Source organism: Halichoeres trimaculatus, unplaced genomic scaffold, assembly GCF_033239565.1.
Source record: "Halichoeres trimaculatus isolate MK-OKI-2021-1 unplaced genomic scaffold, fHalTri1.1 fHalTri1_scaffold_11, whole genome shotgun sequence".
Classification (NCBI taxonomy): Eukaryota; Metazoa; Chordata; class Actinopteri; order Labriformes; family Labridae; genus Halichoeres; species Halichoeres trimaculatus.
In genome coordinates, this window is record NW_027437189.1 from 8,808,365 (window position 1) to 8,828,355 (window position 19,991).

Genomic DNA, 19,991 nt, shown 5'->3' on the forward strand with positions numbered 1-19,991 from the left:
GCACTTTATTTCCTCGGGGTCAAACTGAAAGCCGAGTTCAAAAATGTGCATTTTTCCACACGTTTCATCCGTTCAACCTGCTCCTTTTGTCCCTCACCTCTTTGTGTGTATGTGTGTGTGCTTTCATGTGTGTGTGTGAGAGTAGCCTTCCCATGTTTTTTTTATCTGTCTGTGTGAACATGCACGTGCGCCCAAGTAGTGGGGTCTGCGTCTGAGTAGCGGTAGAGGGGAAGAGGAGGAGGAGGAGGAGGAGGAGGAGGAGGAGGAAGAGGGGGAGAAAAGGGGAAAAAAAATAGGTCACCCCTTAAAACAAAAAGCTTGCAGTCAACATCGCAACCGTCTGCTGAATTTTCATTGGCGGGCTTGTCTCCATGGTAACAGGTTAACCTTGAGGCAGTAGTCACATGGGCGAAGCGAGTCTTCTGCTGTCTTGGAGGATACGGCGTGCGTCGTGTGACATCCGTGATCACAGTGTCAGCCGCTAGGCGAGGAGGAAAACAAAACAAACAGGAGCGGGAGAAGCTGTAGGTGTGAGGATGATACAACATTCACAGCTTCTGTGATGTATTAATCTGAGTGTGAGGGGCATGAATGAGTGAATAAACACATGAATGAGAGCGCAGCATTCATTGAGCGTGCGTGACAGCGATGAGAGACAGAAATCAGACAGCAGAGAAAATGAGCAGAAGGTCGTAAACTGGCTGAGGGAATCTCATTATTTTTACCGTCTAGCGGGGCGAGGCGTGTTCACGTTTGGAGTCGACACTGAGCACAAGAAGGAGCGGAAACCAGGAGGCTCCAGGTTTTTTTTATTGCTCATTTTGTGAACCTGAAATCACAAACATCATGATCTGTAACATTTTTGTAAGAAAGCTTCATCACACTGCATCCTGCATCAGAAAAAAAACCTCCCACAAAGACGTCGTTCTCACGTTCATGACAGCAGATCTTAGATGTTAAACTCGTACGATGGAAGTGAGTCAGGTGAGTCTGTGCATTCTTCTGTTCTGTGGTTTCTCAGGGACTATAAATCAAACTGAAAGAGAAGCTAATTGTGAGCTATACTGACACCTTCAGGCCTTAAAGTGCATCACAGGGGGGAGTCAGGCAGCCTGTGTGTGAACCCTGAGAGTCACAGGAGCGTGGAAAAATACTCAGAGGTGACCGGCCGTGACCTGGAACACGACGATCCAGCTCACACGGCGTCGATCAGAACATCTTTTATACGAGAAGTGGGAAAAAGGCAGTGAGACGATGTCAAAGATGTTTTTATCCCCCGACTTAGAGATTTACTCACATCTGTTCTATGTTTAATATAAAACTTCATATATCTACTCTATAATAATGTGTTTTTTAACGGGAGTTTTTCCTCACTGAATCACATTATACCATCTCTGAAAAGCAGCTTAGAGTACGGAGGTAAAATAATGGACTCGCAGTCAAACGTGTTCCTGTGCCAGTTGCACCAGCTGTTCATAAAGCTGTTCAAACTTTGCTATAATTAGCCGCAGTTTCTCTGCCTTTCATGTGTGAACACCAACATCGCAGTCACTGAGCTGTGAGGCAGATTTTTCTATCTTTAACGGAAACTCTGAACTTTTTTTTCGACCATTGGGTTAAAAAAAAAAAAACTTTAGAAACTGCAAAACCAAAATAAGATTTTATTTCTTTTCTGAAAATGTAGTGTTGCCTTCCCAGGTTTTTATTACCAAGTTTTGCTTTTTCTTTATAAAATAAAAGCCATCATTTGGTTTCAGCTGGAGAACAAAATCTGTCACAAAATTAGAAGTATCAATAATCCCGTCTCTGTCTCAGAGCAGCAAACCATAGAGTCTGTGTGAAATTTATAAATACGTGCTGCTTTGCTCAGACTTGAAAATCTCACACATGTATTTAATAAATCTAGAAAGAATAGGGATGCACGATTCATCGGTATCAATATCGGTATCTGCCGATATTTACTAATTAGCTGTCTGCCATTTTTAGAGTATCTTGAACAACCTTTAAAGACCCAAATAATGTTGTTTTCTATGACTATGTAAACACCAAAACTACTTAAGAAGAGTGGACTCTCGTCTTTTATGTCTTTCCTCCTGTTTTTGATCCAAAAAACAGACAAAACATACTTTTTTGCTCACGTTCATCCCAGGCGCTCCATCCTTAGATACCCTCCATGGTCGTCTTTTTTCACAATTGCACCACTCTTTCTCTCTGAACTACCACAACACATCATCTCAGACTGTTTTTGCTTTGTTTTGTTTTAACCAACATCGGCAAATATCGGTATCGGCAAATACCCGTTATCAGCCATAACAACAATATTAATATCAGATATCGGTAGTGGCCAAAAATTTTCATTAACATCCCTGACACTGATGATAAAAAATCTTTGGCTGTTTACTTTGTTATTCCTGTGAGCTGCATGCCTCTGCAAACAAAAATGTTGGCTTATCTTTCAGTCTGCTTTCATCCTGACTGAATGTCTAAACAAATATTCAATGGATTTTTTTAAACAGAGTCAAATATATATTTCTCATATCATGTTAAGATTGGATCATCTGACCTTTTCTGGTTTAACATTTTTAAGTCAAACATTAAATCATAAAAAGACAAACATGAGGAATTTTGAGCATTTCTGGACCTTTAAAGATACAGTCTTAGTGATATTCTGCTCCTTATAACCCAATCGTTCAGTCAAAGTCCACACATGAACGAGTTTCAATGATACCTGATACTTTGGGCACCGGCATGGACTAGCAGTCTAGGTGGCGCTCTAAAAGGCAAGCCTTTGAGAGGTTGGCGTGGGTCTGGGTCCAACCTGTAGTGCCTTTCCTGCATGTCCTGTCACTCCTACCCTGTTATTCCTGACCTGATCCTGTCCTCTGAAAAAAGGCAAAAAGATACCTTTGAAAAAACAAACAACAATAACAAAAAAAACCCCTGAAATCCTCATCCTCATCATGTTGGCAACCTACATGCTTACATGCACTGTAGCTGTTAGCATGTTGACATTATTTAGCTCATGCGCCATCATAGAGCTGCGAGAGGGGGCGCCTTTGGCTTATTGTATACAGAGGCTATAGTCCTCATCACAGAAGTTTCTGCTTAAAACCAGCTGTTCATCATTTGCTGCATGTCCCCCTTCACTCTCTACGCCCCATGTTTCCAGTCTTTCTTTAGCTGTCCCATCTGATAAAGGTGAAAATGTCCAAATATGACTAAAAACATGTTGACTATGAGTAACTGATGTTAAAACAACACGAACATGACATTAACAGCTGGTGCTACCCTGTTTTAACTCTTTATTTGGCTGTTTTATTATATCCATCACCTCAGAGGTCATGGCACTGTGACCCTCCTGTTTGTAACTCCTGTGCTCACCCCAACAAAGACTCACGTGTTGTTTAGAGTATAAAACCTCATGTACAGTAAAAAAAGAGATTATAAGAGTTTTTGTTTTTGCCCGTTTGTGCCTGAAGGAGAGAGGAAACTTTAAAAGAAGTTTTCAAGTAGTGTTCGAGTTTCTTTTCACAGAGGCTCACAGAAGTGTGTCAGTACGACGGCTGGTCCTGGTCATCGTCGCTCCAGCTGTCTGTTCCGTCTGTGCCAAAGTATCGGTCCCCGAAGTCACCTGAAAGGACACAACAGCGTCTGATGTGTGAGAAAGAGTCAAGTCTAAGCATTAGAATAAAAGGTTTAAAGTGATTTGATTTGAGTAAAGACTGAATCCTACATGTGAAAGATTTGCTTTGTATTTCCTTTAAAGTTTCAAATGATGTTTGTTTAAGTTTAGTGAAATGAGAAGGAGCTCATCAAACTGAAGGACGATACCCTGACTCAGAATAAAGACAGTTTCAAAAAAGAGGCCAACAATACTGACCTCTTTTCTGTCTGATTAACTCGTTTTGTAGATTATCTAATATATATTTTAAAATCATCTTAATGTTTACAGAGCATCTTTAATTATGTAGTTGTGTGTAATTATCTGCGAACAGACGGGTCTGTTTGATGTTCGTTCTGTGTACTTTGGTTACAGCTGTGATCAAGAGCAGTGTTTGCTCCAAATTTATGTGACATGAATATAAAATTAGAATCTGCTGGGACATGAAATAAAACTTGTCAACTTGAAACAAAAATATTTTTATCTGTGTCTTCTGAAAGGCTCAGGACATTTTCAGTCCAAAACTTTGATCATGCCCTAAATCCTGCACATAGAGGTCAGGGTGTTATCCTGAACATAAGATCATCTTTAGATGTTTTTCAACCAAAGGGAGTTTGCAGGATGAGTGTGCTTTTTGTGACTCACCAATTCCAGGGGTTACGTGTAAGAAATCGTCCAGACTCTTGTCCACGGCGGTGGTGATGATTTTGACCTTTGGGAAGGCGTAGGCCACAGAGTGAACGCCGAGCTCTGCCATCAACAGCGACACCAACACGATTTTATCCTCCTGTACCTCGTGATCCTGATCAGGCACACACATCACACACGAATGACAATGGATGCCTGAGTCAACCCTCATCATCATCATCATCATCATCACCATCATCATCTTCATTGTTATCAGAGGGACAATGAGTTGAAGGAAGACCTTTGCAGAAATCTAGCCTCAGCAGGGTGAAAATAATCTCACAAAGTAAATATGAAACACAAATAAAGAACAAAGAGCAGCTGTGCCTTTAAAAGCATAATTAAAGCAAACTGTGATTAATAATCTTAAATTAATAAAAGAGGAATAATAATAATCTGAACCCACCAGCAGGACTCTCACTGCCATCATGGCAGCAGCTCCGGTAGAGACAGTGCTGTCCATTAGGATGACATGATCTTCGCTGATGTCTTTGGGCAGACGCAGGTAATGCAGCTGGCAAGGCCGGAGAGGAGGAGACAGGTTACCATGGTTACAAAAGCAGGAAGGGTAGTTACCACGGAGACACACATCATGTGGAAGAAAGAAAAAAAAAAGTCAAACATTTTTAACATCTTTGATTTTTACGACACTGTCCACCCAGCCTTTCAACAGCACAGACACAAACACACTCTAAAGATTTAATGGAAGTTGTTTTTTGTTTTTTTTACTAAATTTTTATTTTTTTATACCTCTGGTTCCCCTGAGTCGAGGTTGGTCTGGATGAGGATCTTCCCAATGCGCACATCTTTGCAAACCGCCCTCAGAGCGGGCTCCATTGTCTCTCCCGCCCTCAGGACTGACACACCGGTGATCTGTGGAGACAAGCAGAGAAGAGTGTGACAACAAAACACACACACACAGATACACACACCAGTTTAAAATGAGTTAGCAGAACTGCATCACTGACCCCTTTCCCGTTGTAGCTGCGGCCCTCGTACTCCTGACCCTGAGGAGTCTGAACCACACATGGCTGTAAGAGAAAACAAGAAGGAAGTTTACAGTCAGACTTCTCCAACACAACCAAAAATACGTCGACAACAATTCAGTTAAGAGCGCTCTCATCTAAAGAGTTCAGTATTTACGTGGAATAACTTAAACTTTGCAGCATGGCCCTGCTCTGAGAGCTCCCTGCCTTTTCACCTGCCGATGTGGAATGCTGAAGCCTGAGATAGTTTGTTCTTAAATGCAGTTTTTTCTCTCCAACACATTCATCACAGAATGTGTTTAATCAACTTCACTTCTGACAGTTTCTCCAAAAAGTTTTGCCTCGACTTGAACTTCCCCTGACACCCCAGCGATGTGAGCATTTATTCGCTCCTCTTTTCTGTTAAGTCCACAGTGGACAGCTGTAATTGTTGTGAAAAGCTTCTTCTTATTGGTACATAAAACAAGATTTTTCATTAGATATTCTAGACAGAATCAACCAGCAAACATTGTAAAGAGACAGAGATTAATTAAGATGCTCTAAAGCCGTTTAGCACTTGCATGCATCAAAAGTGACATTTTCAAAACAGTCCCCTTTCTTCATCTTTGTTACCACGCAACAATAGCTGTGACACAGACATCACTGTGATAACAGTCAACGCCTGATTATTATAATTATGTCTAACGAGTAATTATGTCTGTAAGTTGTTTTACATAATATAGAAGAAGAAGAAACTTGAGCTGATGGCTGCCTGAAGAATGAAATAAAAGAATCAAAAAACAGATGTTGTGCTTGTAAATCAGAACATATAAAGGTTTAGTAGAAGTCGTATTAAATGGCCCATACTGTGAACAGACTGTTAAAGTTAAGGTCTTTGAACACTGAGTCTGATTTTTCGAATGCGTTTTTTGGATCTGTAATCTGAAAAAAAAAAAACATCACGCAAAGACACCTTGCACACTGAATCTGATGTGTTTATTTTTATATATTCACAGTACCAGAAAAATGGAATTACCAAGCAATTGATCCTGAGCAGCGGCTATCAGTATGGATGGGAATCGAAAACCGATTCCTGTTGGGACTCATTAAGAAATGTTTCAATCCATCGATATTGTTAGCCTTTGTGCTTAACGATTCCCTTATCAATTCTTTACATTTTGCCAGAGCTGCCGGGCCTTACATCAACAAGTCTGCTGCAGCTATCTTAGCTTAGCAGTTAGATAACGATTCCCAAGAAAACTCTGATTCAGGATTTTCAGCTTGAAGTTTTACTGAAGAACTGACTTCACAAAATAATGAACATTACTCTCTCAGGAGATTCATATCCAGTACATTCAAAATGGTATAAATCACCTTATTTACCAAAATAACAAAATAGCGGAAGCTTGATGCTAACTTATATGGGAAATGCATTGATATGCTAGCAGTTAGCATACATCAGTATAACTTCAGCTTCAGAATAGAATTTCAACTTTCATCACAGAAACATATCACATCAACTCTTTGTAAAAAATACTGAGAATTTCAAATGTCAAAAGCTAACAGGTAATTGAAAGGCTCATGGCTGACTTCATAACTACGGAAAGCTTCCAAACAACTTAAACCATTGCTATAACCACTTTGAGACACTAGATGGCCTACTTGAATTATCAATATATTACAACACAGTACATCAACGTCACATTGTGCGCAATTTTTACCTGTTTCTGTATAATTATGCCCAGAAATATCCAGATTCAAGGACCAATTACATTTTATTCACTTACAGTATAAACTCAATTAAATGTTGTTGACACAGAAAACCTGTAAAGCTACTTTTTGTACCAAGAAAATTCACAACAGGAATTGTGAAGGGAATTCATAAAGAAACAGATCGATAAGGGCACCAGTATTGACAAAATCGTATCAATTCCCATCCTTAGCTGTCAGTATGTTTGAGGTATGTGCACAGGCACACACACACAGGCATACAGACACACCGTCGCACACAATTTCACAAGTTTTCATTCATTATCTAAACAACGCCAGAAATGTGTAGAGAAAATATGCCAGAAAATGTGAGAATGTGATTTTGCAAGTAGCCTACAGCGTCTCTGAATGGTCAAACTACTCAGGAAAGGAGCTGGGTGGATGGGAATGAAGGCAAAAAATTGAATCTTTGAAAAAAGAGAGAGAAAGTTCCAGAGTGAGTGTACAAATGTGACTCAAAAACATGGGATTGAATGGGATTTAATTTCTTTTGTGACATGCGACACTTTCAGACAAAATAAAACAGACTCACTGTGCAAAGACCTTTACTCACAGGGTAAGTAGAGTATTTGGCTGCACAAGATTTGGATGGTTAAAGCGGCTCATTCTTTGGGATTAGGGATGGGTATTGAATTAGGTACTTTTATACGTACCAACTGAATTCTGTCAAAAGTACCGATTCACTAAAATCAAAAGGTACCATGTTCAGGCACCTAAATGCATCCTTGTGACTTGAGGTAGAGGAAGAGTGATTTTCCATACTAGACATGAACACAGCATTGCAAGGTTATATATTGAAGAAAAATATGTTAAATTGAGGAAATTTGATATTTTAATATTAAACAATTTGACATTTTTTACGACATAAACACAAAAAAGTACCAAATGGTACCGTTGAGTACTGGTACCGATTGCCAGGTACCATTTCAAATGTGAAAGGTACCCATCCCTATTTGAGATCAACTTTATTTTTGACAGACTTTGCAGGTCATCCAATAAATGATGTCAGTGTAAATAAGTCAACCAGTAACAGTACAGTGAGCTGTAAAATAAAGAAATAAAAGATGACGTTAAAGCCATCCTCCTACAGGGAGCTTCAGCGTCAGATGAGACTTTTCTGTAGCTTACTACAAAGAGTGACCATATTTATCATAACACTATTAAATACAGCCTTGTGATTATTTACTAAGTAGTTAAAATCCACTCACCTGGGATGGTAGAAATGTCAGCGCGTGTTCGATGAGAAGCCGCATTAATCTCTTTGAGTAGAAGATAAACTCATCCCTGCTGGTTTCTTTATTCCTGCGTTACACAAACAGAAAATGTGTTTTCAGTTTTCATTACCCTGTGGGCACTGTGAGGACTCAAAACACCACAGGTCAGTACCTGATGATGGTGTGCAGGCCTCTGACCTGCGGCGTGCTCTCCAACACGCTGAGCGTCTGAGGCAGCGGCTGAGTCTGCTGAGCCGAGGCCAAGAGCGCCCTGAGAGCAAGCAGAGGTAATGAGCAAAAGTGTTACCGTTTTATTCTGCGACACTGAGGAGATATGAAGCAGTCCCACATTCAGATGGAAGGGTTAACCACGTAGACAAATAGTGACAGAAAACACAAAGTGATGACACGTCTACAGGAATGAGAAAAAGCAGGGCGCACATCAGCATACCTGGAGCTGAGCTCACGCTGCGTGCAGAGAGGGTCAGAAAGAGAAAATGTAAGAGGTTAAAATGTGGTTAGTGAGGAGATCCTGCTGTGGATGTTAATATTCATTTGAGATAACACATTACATTGTGCTATAATTAAAGGACACCCCTCATCTTTATCATTCCTCTATGCTCCACTGATGATGGATTCATAACAAACCACATGAGCTTAAATGGCATAAACAACCTAAACAGATTTATTGTCTATTAAATTTTTCCTTCACTGCCTCCTCATCTGCCAAACTATGATACTTGTAGATCTCAATTCTGTTATCTAATTACTCATCTTGAAAATTTTAAGTATATCATGTACTTTTTCACTGCAGGAACTTTCCCCAGGGATTAGGATCTTTTTGAGTTTTCTTTTTGACTGCAGGTACAAGGATCTAAATTTAGTTCTGGGTCATATTTTTTAATAACTACTAAAAAATCATGTCTTTTTATTGTCTAATGGCAGGAATGAGTCTCCATGAGCTCCCTGTGTGACCCTTTTCCACCGGTGCCTTTTCGGTGCTAGTTCCAGGCCAGTCCCTGACTTGGCACCAGTTTTTCATGTTTCCACTGAGAAAGCGCTGGCTCCAGGTGCTAAAAACTGGTGCTTATCAAGCACCAACTCTTTCCTGGGCCAGAGCAAGCACCCACTGCGTCACGGGGGCAAGGGGTAGTGGTAGGGGTCAGAGGGTGGGAGGTGGGATTATCTGACAATCGCCACTTTTAAAGCTAACAAGCGATTTGCATGTTGTTTTTCTAAATTTGGTCTCAAGAGATGGACATGGATGCTAACCAAAAACAACAGTGGACAGAGGAGACCAAGTGCTTTCTGTTACTGTGGTCCTCCAAAGAAGCGGACCAAACCAGTTTATGAGAAGTTCCAGCAGGAGATGGCTGCAGCCGGCTACAAGCGGAGTGTCGAGCAGCTCCCAAACAAGCTTAAGAAGTTGAAAAAGGACTTCAGAGACCACAAACGGGAGCTTGCGTGCACCGTGGCTGTATTTCTCCTGGCGGCACACAGACTTCTCTGAAACAAAGTTTGATTGCACTTTGTATCGAAGAGCTACATGCTAATCACAGAGAGGACAAAATGCTGCATGTCTTCCATCTGTGCTCTTTGTTTAATGTGTCGCGTTTTTCTTCTTCGTTAGATTTATTAGCGGGGTAAGCTGCTACGGCGTCACGCTATTGTTTACAGCTGCGGCCTCCAGCTTACACGCCACCCACGAGAGGGCACAGTTTGCTGTGGAACCAACCCGGACTGCTTGGTGGAAACGCGGCTTAAACACTGGGCTGGAACCAGTATTAGCACCAGTTTGGTGGAAACGAGGTATAAGTGACACTGTAAACTGGACCTATAAAACTAAAAGTTCCTGGAACTTCTGGTTGAAAAGAACTTGTATAGGGTTAATCCCATTTTTTCTAAAATAAATGTGTATTATTAAACTCATTGCTGTGGTGTTGATACAGTTGTACAAATATCCGACTTAACAACAAACATTCACAGAAACTAATAAACCTGACTTTTCACATTTTATAGTTCTAGTTTAGTGGCTAGTTCCTGTAGTAACTGTATTTACATCAATTGTTCCTGTAAAGTTTCTTGTGAAAATCTTATTCATTTTATTCCTTTTTTTATGTGAGAGTAAATTCTGAGTTTTTTCAATTACATTTAATATCTAAATATTGTTTTAGAGTTTTCTGCCCTTTTAGCACTGTGTTTACCATCTATACTTGAAAAAAAAAAACGAACAAAAAATCTATTTTAAATTCTTATAATTGTAACAGTTATACATAAAATAAGAGAGAAATTTCCACTCAAAAGATTTGAAATGGATTAATAGATAAAAATTTCAATTGATTTCATAATTGAACTGTGTTTATCATCATCTCCAGCAACAGTTGTGACCTGTGTCATAGAGAAATAAAATAAAATGATTTGCAGAGAAAATGATAAATACAGAGGAAAACCAGAATGTATTTCATTCCTGTTTTTTGGAGTAACAGAGATAAAAACTGGACAATCTGCTTATGAAAATATCTGATTGGTTTTAAGCAGTGGAGAGCTTCACTTTCTGTCTGTATGCTAAACCTTTTAACCACATGATGGCGCCACCCTCCTGTGTACAGTCTGTGTTTTACCTCCTCCAGCTGGCTGTGAACATGCTGAACAATCAGATCGATGGCCACCATATTCCCTCCACCTTGAAGAAAAGAAATGTACACATTACAGTTACAAATTCTGACTTAATCTGTTGGTTTAAATGTTCCAGATTTTTCCCAGGCTCACCTCTTGGCACCACGATATCAGCCAGCCTCATGGTTGGCTCGATGTACTGCTCAAAGGCTGGCTTCACAAACTTGTTGTACTGCTTGATGACGCCTTCGATGTCCCGTCCACGGTCAGTGATGTCTCTGCGGAGCCGGCGGACGAGCCGAATGTCCGAATCTGTATCTACAAATATTTTCATATCCAGGAGCTGCAGGCGGAGAGAGTGGTCACACCTCAGTGCACAGCAGCTGCTCAGACATGAACTCCTGAAGGTGAATTCTTCAGGAAGAAAGGAGCAAAGAAAACACACAGCCTCACCTGAAGGAGCTCTTTGTCTGCAAAAGACATAATTCCTTCAAATATAATCACACTGGCTCCATAGACGTTTTTCTGCACACGGAGGAAAGAAACAGAGCTGTCTTCAAAATTGGAAAGGTATTTCACGAGGAGTCAGTTCAGCTTTTCAAAAACACAGCTGCAGACTGAAGATATTCCACATGCACTGAAAGCATCACAACAACTTCTTTTCAGTCTTACAGGACACATATTTTATGCTCAGCTTTCAGAAAAAAGCTGTTACTGAGGAGTTTTCTACAGATCTCACGGCTCACCCAGTCTTTTTGTCGTCTGTGTGTGGTGAAATCATACACTGGGATCTTCACGCTCTTGCCTTGCTTCAGTTTTCGTAGAGTGGCCACCAGCAGCTCAAAGTCAAAGGCTCCGGGATGATCAAAGTTGTAGTCATTGTTTGCTGCCAACGTCTGCTCCTCTGGAGATAAATCCTGTAAAACACAGATAAACATTTAAAATGTGAATCATCATTTTACTGATCAATCATATTTTCTCCTGTTTTGAGAAAAAAATGTGTGTTTTTAGACTTGATATGAGCCCTTTTCACCTGACCAGTCTAGAAAGAAGATGAAAATGAGGTCTAAACTGCCTTTAACAAGTAAAAAAATCTGCCAATGGGGTAAAAGAAATGTGCTTGTCAAGATTACAATCTCTTACAGACAGTTAAAGCTATGGTCTATGATTTTGGAAGCTTTGTACATCTTAATAACACCGTTTATAGGGCTGTAATGGTCCTATGGTCCAATCTACACAATATAAAGACCAAAAGGAACTAAAATCCATTCAGTATATCGGCTGCAAAGCTGCATATTAGTTGACCAATCCAAACCGCGCTGGCATGCACGGTTCGGATTGGTCCGTGAGTCTATCCAATACCCTGTCCAATACTCACCGTCATGCCCATGGTCCCGCCTCCTCCCCACTAACTCCCTTATATATCGGTGAGCAGCTAGCAGCATAGCTACTGAAGCATTATGGAGCCGAAAAAGACTAGCGCCGAAACCAGGAAGCCGCTTCTGTTACCCTCCACATTGAAGGAAAGGAAACGTAAAAGTTTTGAAGAAAAGGCTGAAGTAAAGAAGAAATATGAGCAATACTGGTCCCACCGGAGAATGAACATTGGAGAATCGTACAACCTGTGGAAAAAGCGGCAGAGGGATTTGGGACTGAAGACTGACGCTGAGACAGCTGAGTTTCTGTTGAACAGGTAATTACTTTGTTTACCACAGTGGGAGAAGTCAGCTGAATGACTCTGGTTAGTCTGTGCCTACACTGGCTAATGACTGAACGCTGCTGGTCGGAACAGGTCGGCTCTGTCAATAGACTTTAGCATAAGTTAGCCACACAACTTTAGCATTGTAAACTGAGCTGGTGAAGACACGCCGAGAAAGGTAAGGCCTTGCCCACAGTCGGCTCTGCTCTGATCAGCTGGCAGTGGCAACGCCAGACCTGCTTCGCCGGCTAATTCATGGTTTTGATTGCGCCGGTCCTGAAAAAGCTACCACTGTGTGTTACAAGGAGGATGACAGTCTTGTTTGTTACATTTTCTGCCGGCCGGCTTCTTGCTCTGTTGGAGTGGTCGTGTTGTTAGGAGGCGAAGAAGGCTGATACGAGCTGGGGGCGGGATCTTGAAACACGGAGGCGAGGGGTGAGTGAGGCTGCGTTTTTCAAATGTGTCTCATCGGCCAAACTGGGTTTCAGATCGTAGACCATAGCTTTAAGACAATTTTTTTTTTCTTTAAATAACTTGAAAGAAGAATTTTTTCTGGACTTGTCAGGTGAATGTGGCACATACTAAGTCTCAAAACACATTTTTACTGAAAATGAGACAAAAACACCTGATAAGATTTCAGTTTTCTGCAGTTTAACCAATTCTTAAGTTAAGTGTTAGTGAACGTGCACCACATGCATATGTGGAAAATATACACACAGGCACAAACAGGGTCCTGTGAGCACTAATAAAGAGATATCACAGTGAGGAGATGCAAATTGACAGGTGCCTGAGTAGTCATGATTGGTGCGACGTGTTTAAGGTGTGATCACTTCTCCTTGGTCAATTATTTCTATAAACAAAATAAAATGAAAGAGAACTAAAATATTCTCAAACCTTATAGAAAGAATCCATGGATAACAGCACCACCCACGGCACATCCAGAGCCTCGATGATCTTATTGGCCACGGTGGTCTTCCCTGAGGCACTGCCCCCACACAGCCCTGCAGATGCACACAACATTCAAAGAGCCATTATGTGTGTGTTTCAGAGTGTGTCTAATGTTGTCTGGCGGTATGCATGTGCAATTGAATTAAAGTGTTTATGGGAAGTAAGACAGAGTGGGACAAAAAGATTTTACTGCTTAAAGCTGCAACATGTAGTGAAAGACAATCATGAGTGGAAACATCGTGAGGGAGTGTGATACCGATGACAAAGGCCTCTTTGGACTGCGCTCCGTGCTCGTCATACCAGGGAGGGCGGCCTGCCGTGTAGATGGTGCGTGTGCCTGTGCGGAGCAGAGGAGGCTCTGTTTTACTCAGTGAGGTGGTGCTCTTCCTGCGAGGGGCCCCAGCAGGGGGAAGGAGCCGGTCCAACGAGTCCTCCCCGCTCCCACTGCAAGAACCGAACAAACAGAGGGGCAGGTTAGAGCATGAAGACGGACAGACACACAATCAGGTGCATTATGTCATCACTACAGTCTGCAGGCGATAATCAGCTGCTCCTCTCCCAGGGTAACAAAACATGTCAGAATCCTAAATGGAAAATAAGATATAAAATCATTTTTTAAATTTTTTTACATCAAAAACTTTCATCTTACAGCTCAACAAACACATTTGAACTTCTGACTGTCTAATGCTACAGTCTACAGCCAACTACCCACCACTGGTGCCGAGCATGAGACGTGGCTACAGGCTCCAGACCTCTAATCAACAAAATAACATTTTTCAGGTAGAGTTTGGTGTTGTTTTTTAGGTCAAGGTGATTGGCTCATGGGCCCAGTGCTCCCTGTCATTATTAAAGCTGCCACCTCTCATTTTTTCAGGATGACTCTCTTCATGCACCTTGTTCAGTTTCTTTCACCTCCTTTTCCACCATCATCTGCACTCTACACACACCCAATTTGATTTCCAGCATCATAACTGAGTTTTGTACTTATTTTCTTCATCCTATGTATAATTTAACTTTATTTTGTTGGGTTTCTGATCTTGGTTAGAAAAATAAGAACACGGCTGAGTTTTTAGCAACTTTTCTCACATTAGTTAGTAAAACAGGCTTGACTCTAACCCAGGCCCAAAGACAATAAAGTCAATATGAACATTCAAAACAGGAAAGATGATGAGTTACTCAATTTCAGAACAGTGCTCCATATCAGTTCCACAGTACATGTGTTTTCTGTGTGGGAAAACAGACCTTAAACCAAGAATTACAAGATGAGTGCTCATGAGATGAGACTTTTCCTTGAAGAAGAAGAAATCTCGAGCCTTTCAGTCAAATGTGGTATGTGTAACACCAGCACGTTAAAATCATGTTGGGCAAAATACACAGAAACTGAATTTGTTTGCGTAATTCATTCTGTATTTGCATACTTAAAGAACCTTTAAGATTTCAAATATTTCCATGTTTCAGTGAGTTTTGCCTGTTAAATAGGAATAGGTACTGATTTAGGTACTTTTATAGGTACCGTCCAAATTCCGCCTGTAGTACCAAGTACAAGTTCACATAAAATTAAATGGTTCCATGTTTAGGTACCTTAACATTTTTTTGTGACTGTGAAGGAATGGAAGAGAAGGCAATTTTCCATGCTGGACATGAACGCATCATTGCAATTTTATATATTCAGGAATAAATATGTTAAATCGAAAAACTGTAGATTTTATTCTTTAATTGATTTATTTTCCATACCCCTTATCCTGGGCAGGGTCACGGGTGGCTGGTGCCTATCCCAGCTGTTGTTTTAGGGTGAGAGGTGGGGCACACTCTGGACTGTATAAAACATGGACGAAGCATCTGCAACGTCACCTGTCTTTTCCTGAAACCATGAAATGAAGCCAATCCACAGACGCAGCCACATTTGCTATGACGTGGGCTGTGAGTTTTTCTTTGAGCAGCTACAGGGCACCCAGTGGTCATGTGACCTGAGCTGTGTCTCTGATTGGAGAATCAAATGTTCCTAATAACTTCTAAACCGCAGAGATAGAAAAAAAAAAAATCGCTCATTGTACAATGTGTGCAGATAGTGAAATCCGCGTTCTAGACCAACGTTTTTTTTTTTTTTTAACCAGGCTTTAAATGTGCTTTTTAATGCCCTAAAAGTCTGTTTTTATGGCTGGGTGGGAACGTGACTTATGGTCTTTCTGCAGCCAGCCTCAAGCAGATTCTGGACGGACAGGGACTTTTAGCACTTCTGCATAGGCTTCATTTTTACTGTGATGTTGCCCCTTGGGTACACCCTGGACTGGTCACCAGTCAGTCACAGGGCTTGAGATTTAATAACCAAACAAATTAAAATTAACAAATTAAAATTTGTATCCACACAAATGTACCAAAAATTGGTACCGTTGAGTACTAATACCAATTGCTAGTACCGTACCATACCATATTGTTTCAAAGGTGAAAGGTACCCATCCCTAATGTTAACACCGCACTGGAGAATTTTAGAGGTGAAATTCTAAAAATGTGAAAAACCTGTCTTGTTAGAAAAAAACATTTAGAGGACTTACACAAACACACTGTTGAGTGTGTTGTTGCATAAGACTGTGCTGCAGAGTCAAATCCACCTGCTGTTTACTTCAGGAGGAATCTGAGCCACTGTTACTGCAGCTTTTCCGTTGAGCACTCCTCAAACTTCAACTGTTTTAAATCTTAGACCATTTCACCGCCCGTTAGTGATAATTAATTAATCTTAGAAGTCATTTTCCAAACAGGCGTTTCAAATTAGCTGATGCTATAAATACTGTAGTGTGTGGCATCAGTTCAAGAGCCGCATTAAAACAGAAAAGAACTCTAATGAAAAGAGTAAACATTTGCACCATGATAACAAACTAGCACAGTAAAGCTTTAACTGTATTGCAGAATCTAATAACTGACTTTACACACCCACAGGAACTTCTTCTCTCTGCTGTGAGCTCTGTTTTATTTATAGTTTTGTTACAGAGTTAGTTTGGTACTTGTACTCTGCAAAGGGCCTGAAGCTAATTCTCCCATCACTTCCTGTATTGTCTTAAAGCTATTTTTGCTAGAACAGCAGACATCACTTCAATTAAGACTGTGCTCTAACACCACTGTTTACTACAGACCAAATAAGAGTCAGCTTAGCTTTTGCGTCACACTCAGTGATGCTACATTTAGGCGCTCTTGCATTCCCACTGGCGATAATTAAAAATCAAATGAGGAGCTCTGCTGGTTTCTTACATAATGCACAACTTTTCTCTCTAATTCAAAGACTCCAATTTAACAAGGAGGGTAATGAATGTTTTGCATATTCCAGCAACACACTTTCAAATTCCTGTTCAGCACTGACACACTTTACACAACCGTGTGACCTAACACAGAAAAAAACACATTAAAAAAATCCAAACCAACCTACATCCCTCACTTCCTCTGACCTCTCTGCAACCCATGTTTGGTGACTATTAATATATCACTCACATATTCATAGAGTGTGAAAAAATAGCATCCTTTCAGCTCCGAAAGAAAGCAACACCCACAGTTAGATCTTACCTGCCATCAGATCTCAGAGACCAGCATCCTGAGATTCTGGCCCCTGCACAGTCCAGCAGAGTCGAATCTGCCTCAGATGACATCCTCCTGCCTTCCAGCTTCCCTTTCTCTGTGGTTTCTTCCCAAAACAGCAATAACACTAACCCAATTCCTGTGTAAATCACAAGTTTACTCCTTTCATGCTCTACTTTCACGAACAGGAGAAGTCTGACCTTATCTCTGCCAGCTACCCTCCATGCATGCTTCTCCTCTGTCCAACTCCATGTGTGTGTTTGGGTGTGTGCGAGCATGACAGACATAAGAGGATCACTGCAACACTGGCAGTACAGAGCTGTTTGGCTGGTATTAATAGAGGCACCTTCATGCAAAAGCAGGACAGGTCGAACTTCTTCTGCTGATCCTTCCTCTCAGTCTACTGATCTGACCCACAGTGAGCTAAAGAAACACTACAGCACCAACCACACTGAGCTCATTAACTCACAGTTACAGATCTGGAAAAACAGTTCAACAGATCTCCAGAGCCTGATGAAGAAATTCAAGACCTAAAGTCAAAAGAAGAGAAGCTAATTCTTTTAATTCAGCTGTATGTAATCTGCCAATCCCAGCAGTAACTGGGCAAGAGGCAGGGTGCACTCTGGACTGGTTCCTGCCCTGGTTACGGGCTAACATGTAGAGAGCAACAACCACTCTCACGCACTCCCACCTATGGATTTAATTTTGAGCAATTCGTCTGACAAGCATGTTTTTTTGACTGTGGGAGGTAGCGAGCCCACACATGCACAAATCGAACCAGGGGCCTCTTTTCTATGAGGCGAAGCAATGCACCACGATGTAGCCCTACTCTGTCATCCTATAACATAATTTCAATTTCACGACAACTTAAGAGTCTCATATTCAATTTGAAGCATATTACAATCCAGTGTCAAAATTTTCCAAATACTTATTCCAAGCCTTTCCACCCCATTGCCTAATCTAAGCCAAAATATGATTGAATACTTAATCAAAAAGGTTGTTTACATGCGTCTTTTATGCATAAGTATGCTTCCACTTGAGTACATTTCTAATTTTTCTAAGAATTTGTGTTCTATTAACACATTTCAATACTTGCTCAATGTATGAATGCTTTCATTTTACACCAAAGCAACAAATTTGCAACCCTATACAATACTGGACTACATTTTTATATGGATGGTTGCAATAAAGAATGTATGAATATAGGTCATAAAGTATGGACGCGTATTGCATTCACTTGAAGAAAAAAACAACAACTCAGGTTTTTCAGAGTAATTTATTCTTCAGTTTGTTTTTTGTGGTAATTAATTTTGTTTTTCTGATTAATATTTTTTTATTGGTTTGTTTTTTTATGATTATTTGTGTTTTTATGAGTAATTTTTTTTCTGTTTTCAGATTACTTTATTCCTGTTTTTAGGAGTAATTTTTTTTCCTGAAGTATCGAGCTACTTCGAAATCCTGTGAGAACCTCCAACCTGCAGACGACTCCTGTGGATGTGTGGTGGCTCCTGTGTCCCCCACGGATCAGAGATCATATATTCACATATATGCCTTATCCTTAACTTTATACCAGTCCGTACCGGGTCAACAAAGGTACGGTATTAGCCACACACAGGGTATGATACTCTTGTTATGTTTTTGACTTTATCCTTATATTTTATATAAGCTTATTGTTCAATGTAATACTAAAGGAATAGACGAAGATGTGGCATTAAAAAAATGCATTGCTTCTACATTGGAAAGCCGGTAGAAAGTTAAGGATAAGGCATATATGTGCCTTACAGGATCTCTGATCCGTGCGGGACACAGGAGCCACCACACATTCACAGGAGTCGTCTGCAGGTTGGAGGTTCTCACGGATTTCGAAGTAGCTCGATACTTCAGGAAAAAATAACTCCGAAAAACAGGAAAAAAGCAATCTGAAAACAGAAAAAAATACTCATAAAAACAGAAATTATTATAACAAAAAAACAAACCAATAAAAAAGTATTAATCAGAAAAACAAAATTAATTACCACAAAAAATACCCATAAAAACAGAAAGAATTATAACAAAAAACAAACCAATTTAATAATTATAACAAAAACAAACCAATAAAAAATATATATATATCAGAAAAAAAAATAATTACCACAAAAAAACAAAAACTGAAGAATAAATTAATTTGAAAAACCTGAGTTGTTTTTTTTTTTTCTTCAAGTGAATGCAATACGCTTCCGTAATAAAGGGTATCAAGGTGAACTTAAAACAAAGGAAAACGTGACTAATGGCAATCTTCAGGGATAATAGTCATTGTGAAAACATTAACAAGTGCAATAAGCTTCATATTGAATGTACTTAAAGCTTTATTTTTCAGCCTGTATGAGGATTTTCTGGTCTGTCGTAACGCAGCCTGTGACGCACAACTGTGTCAACATGCAGTTCACCTACTTCTAACGGGCTCTGCTTTTCTATCGCGTTTTATGAATCCAATAACTCTATTTTGACACTTAATTATTACATATATCCCTTAAGACAGGTTTTTGTATCAACATTTTTAATACTAGCAGCGGAAGGAGTCATATCTTGTTGCTGTCTGTGGGAGGATGAGGGAAGTCTGTGTGATTAGCGTAACGGTACGTGGATTAAAATGGAGCTGGATTATCAAAATAAACGTTACGTAGAAAATTCAAACACAGGTGTTAAATTACTCATAAAATCATGTACCTGTCCGAGCGGGACGACATTAATTTCCCGCACTCCGTTTCCATGGGGATCCTGCGACCTCGAAGCCGGCATCGGCTGGTCAGAGCCATGGATTCCTTCTTGGACGCGCTGTGGGATTATGGGTAGTGTAGTTTTTCATCACGTGCCCCCCCCTCGCAGCT

At 40.4% G+C, this 19,991-nt stretch overlaps 1 protein-coding gene across 2 annotated transcripts; it reads right to left on the reverse strand.

Moving 5' to 3' along the window:
* Positions 1-772: 772 nt before the first annotated feature.
* uckl1a (uridine-cytidine kinase 1-like 1a) lies at positions 773-19,942 on the reverse strand. 2 transcript variants are annotated; one of them, XM_074681957.1, is made up of 15 exons: positions 19,831-19,942; positions 13,817-14,004; positions 13,507-13,613; positions 11,660-11,830; positions 11,367-11,438; positions 11,067-11,256; positions 10,919-10,980; positions 8,749-8,765; positions 8,470-8,568; positions 8,292-8,385; positions 5,317-5,379; positions 5,099-5,221; positions 4,755-4,862; positions 4,307-4,463; positions 773-3,631 (listed from the first exon to the last, which is right to left on the reverse strand). In XM_074681957.1, the coding sequence occupies exons 1-15, from the start codon at positions 19,917-19,919 to the stop codon at positions 3,552-3,554; spliced, it is 1,620 nt and encodes a 539-aa protein (XP_074538058.1). In that variant the 5' UTR covers positions 19,920-19,942; the 3' UTR covers positions 773-3,551. The 2 variants fall into 2 exon arrangements, with proteins under 2 accessions (XP_074538058.1, XP_074538059.1); XM_074681958.1 differs by lacking the exon at positions 19,831-19,942 and adding an exon at positions 17,113-17,348.
* Positions 19,943-19,991: the final 49 nt, after the last annotated feature.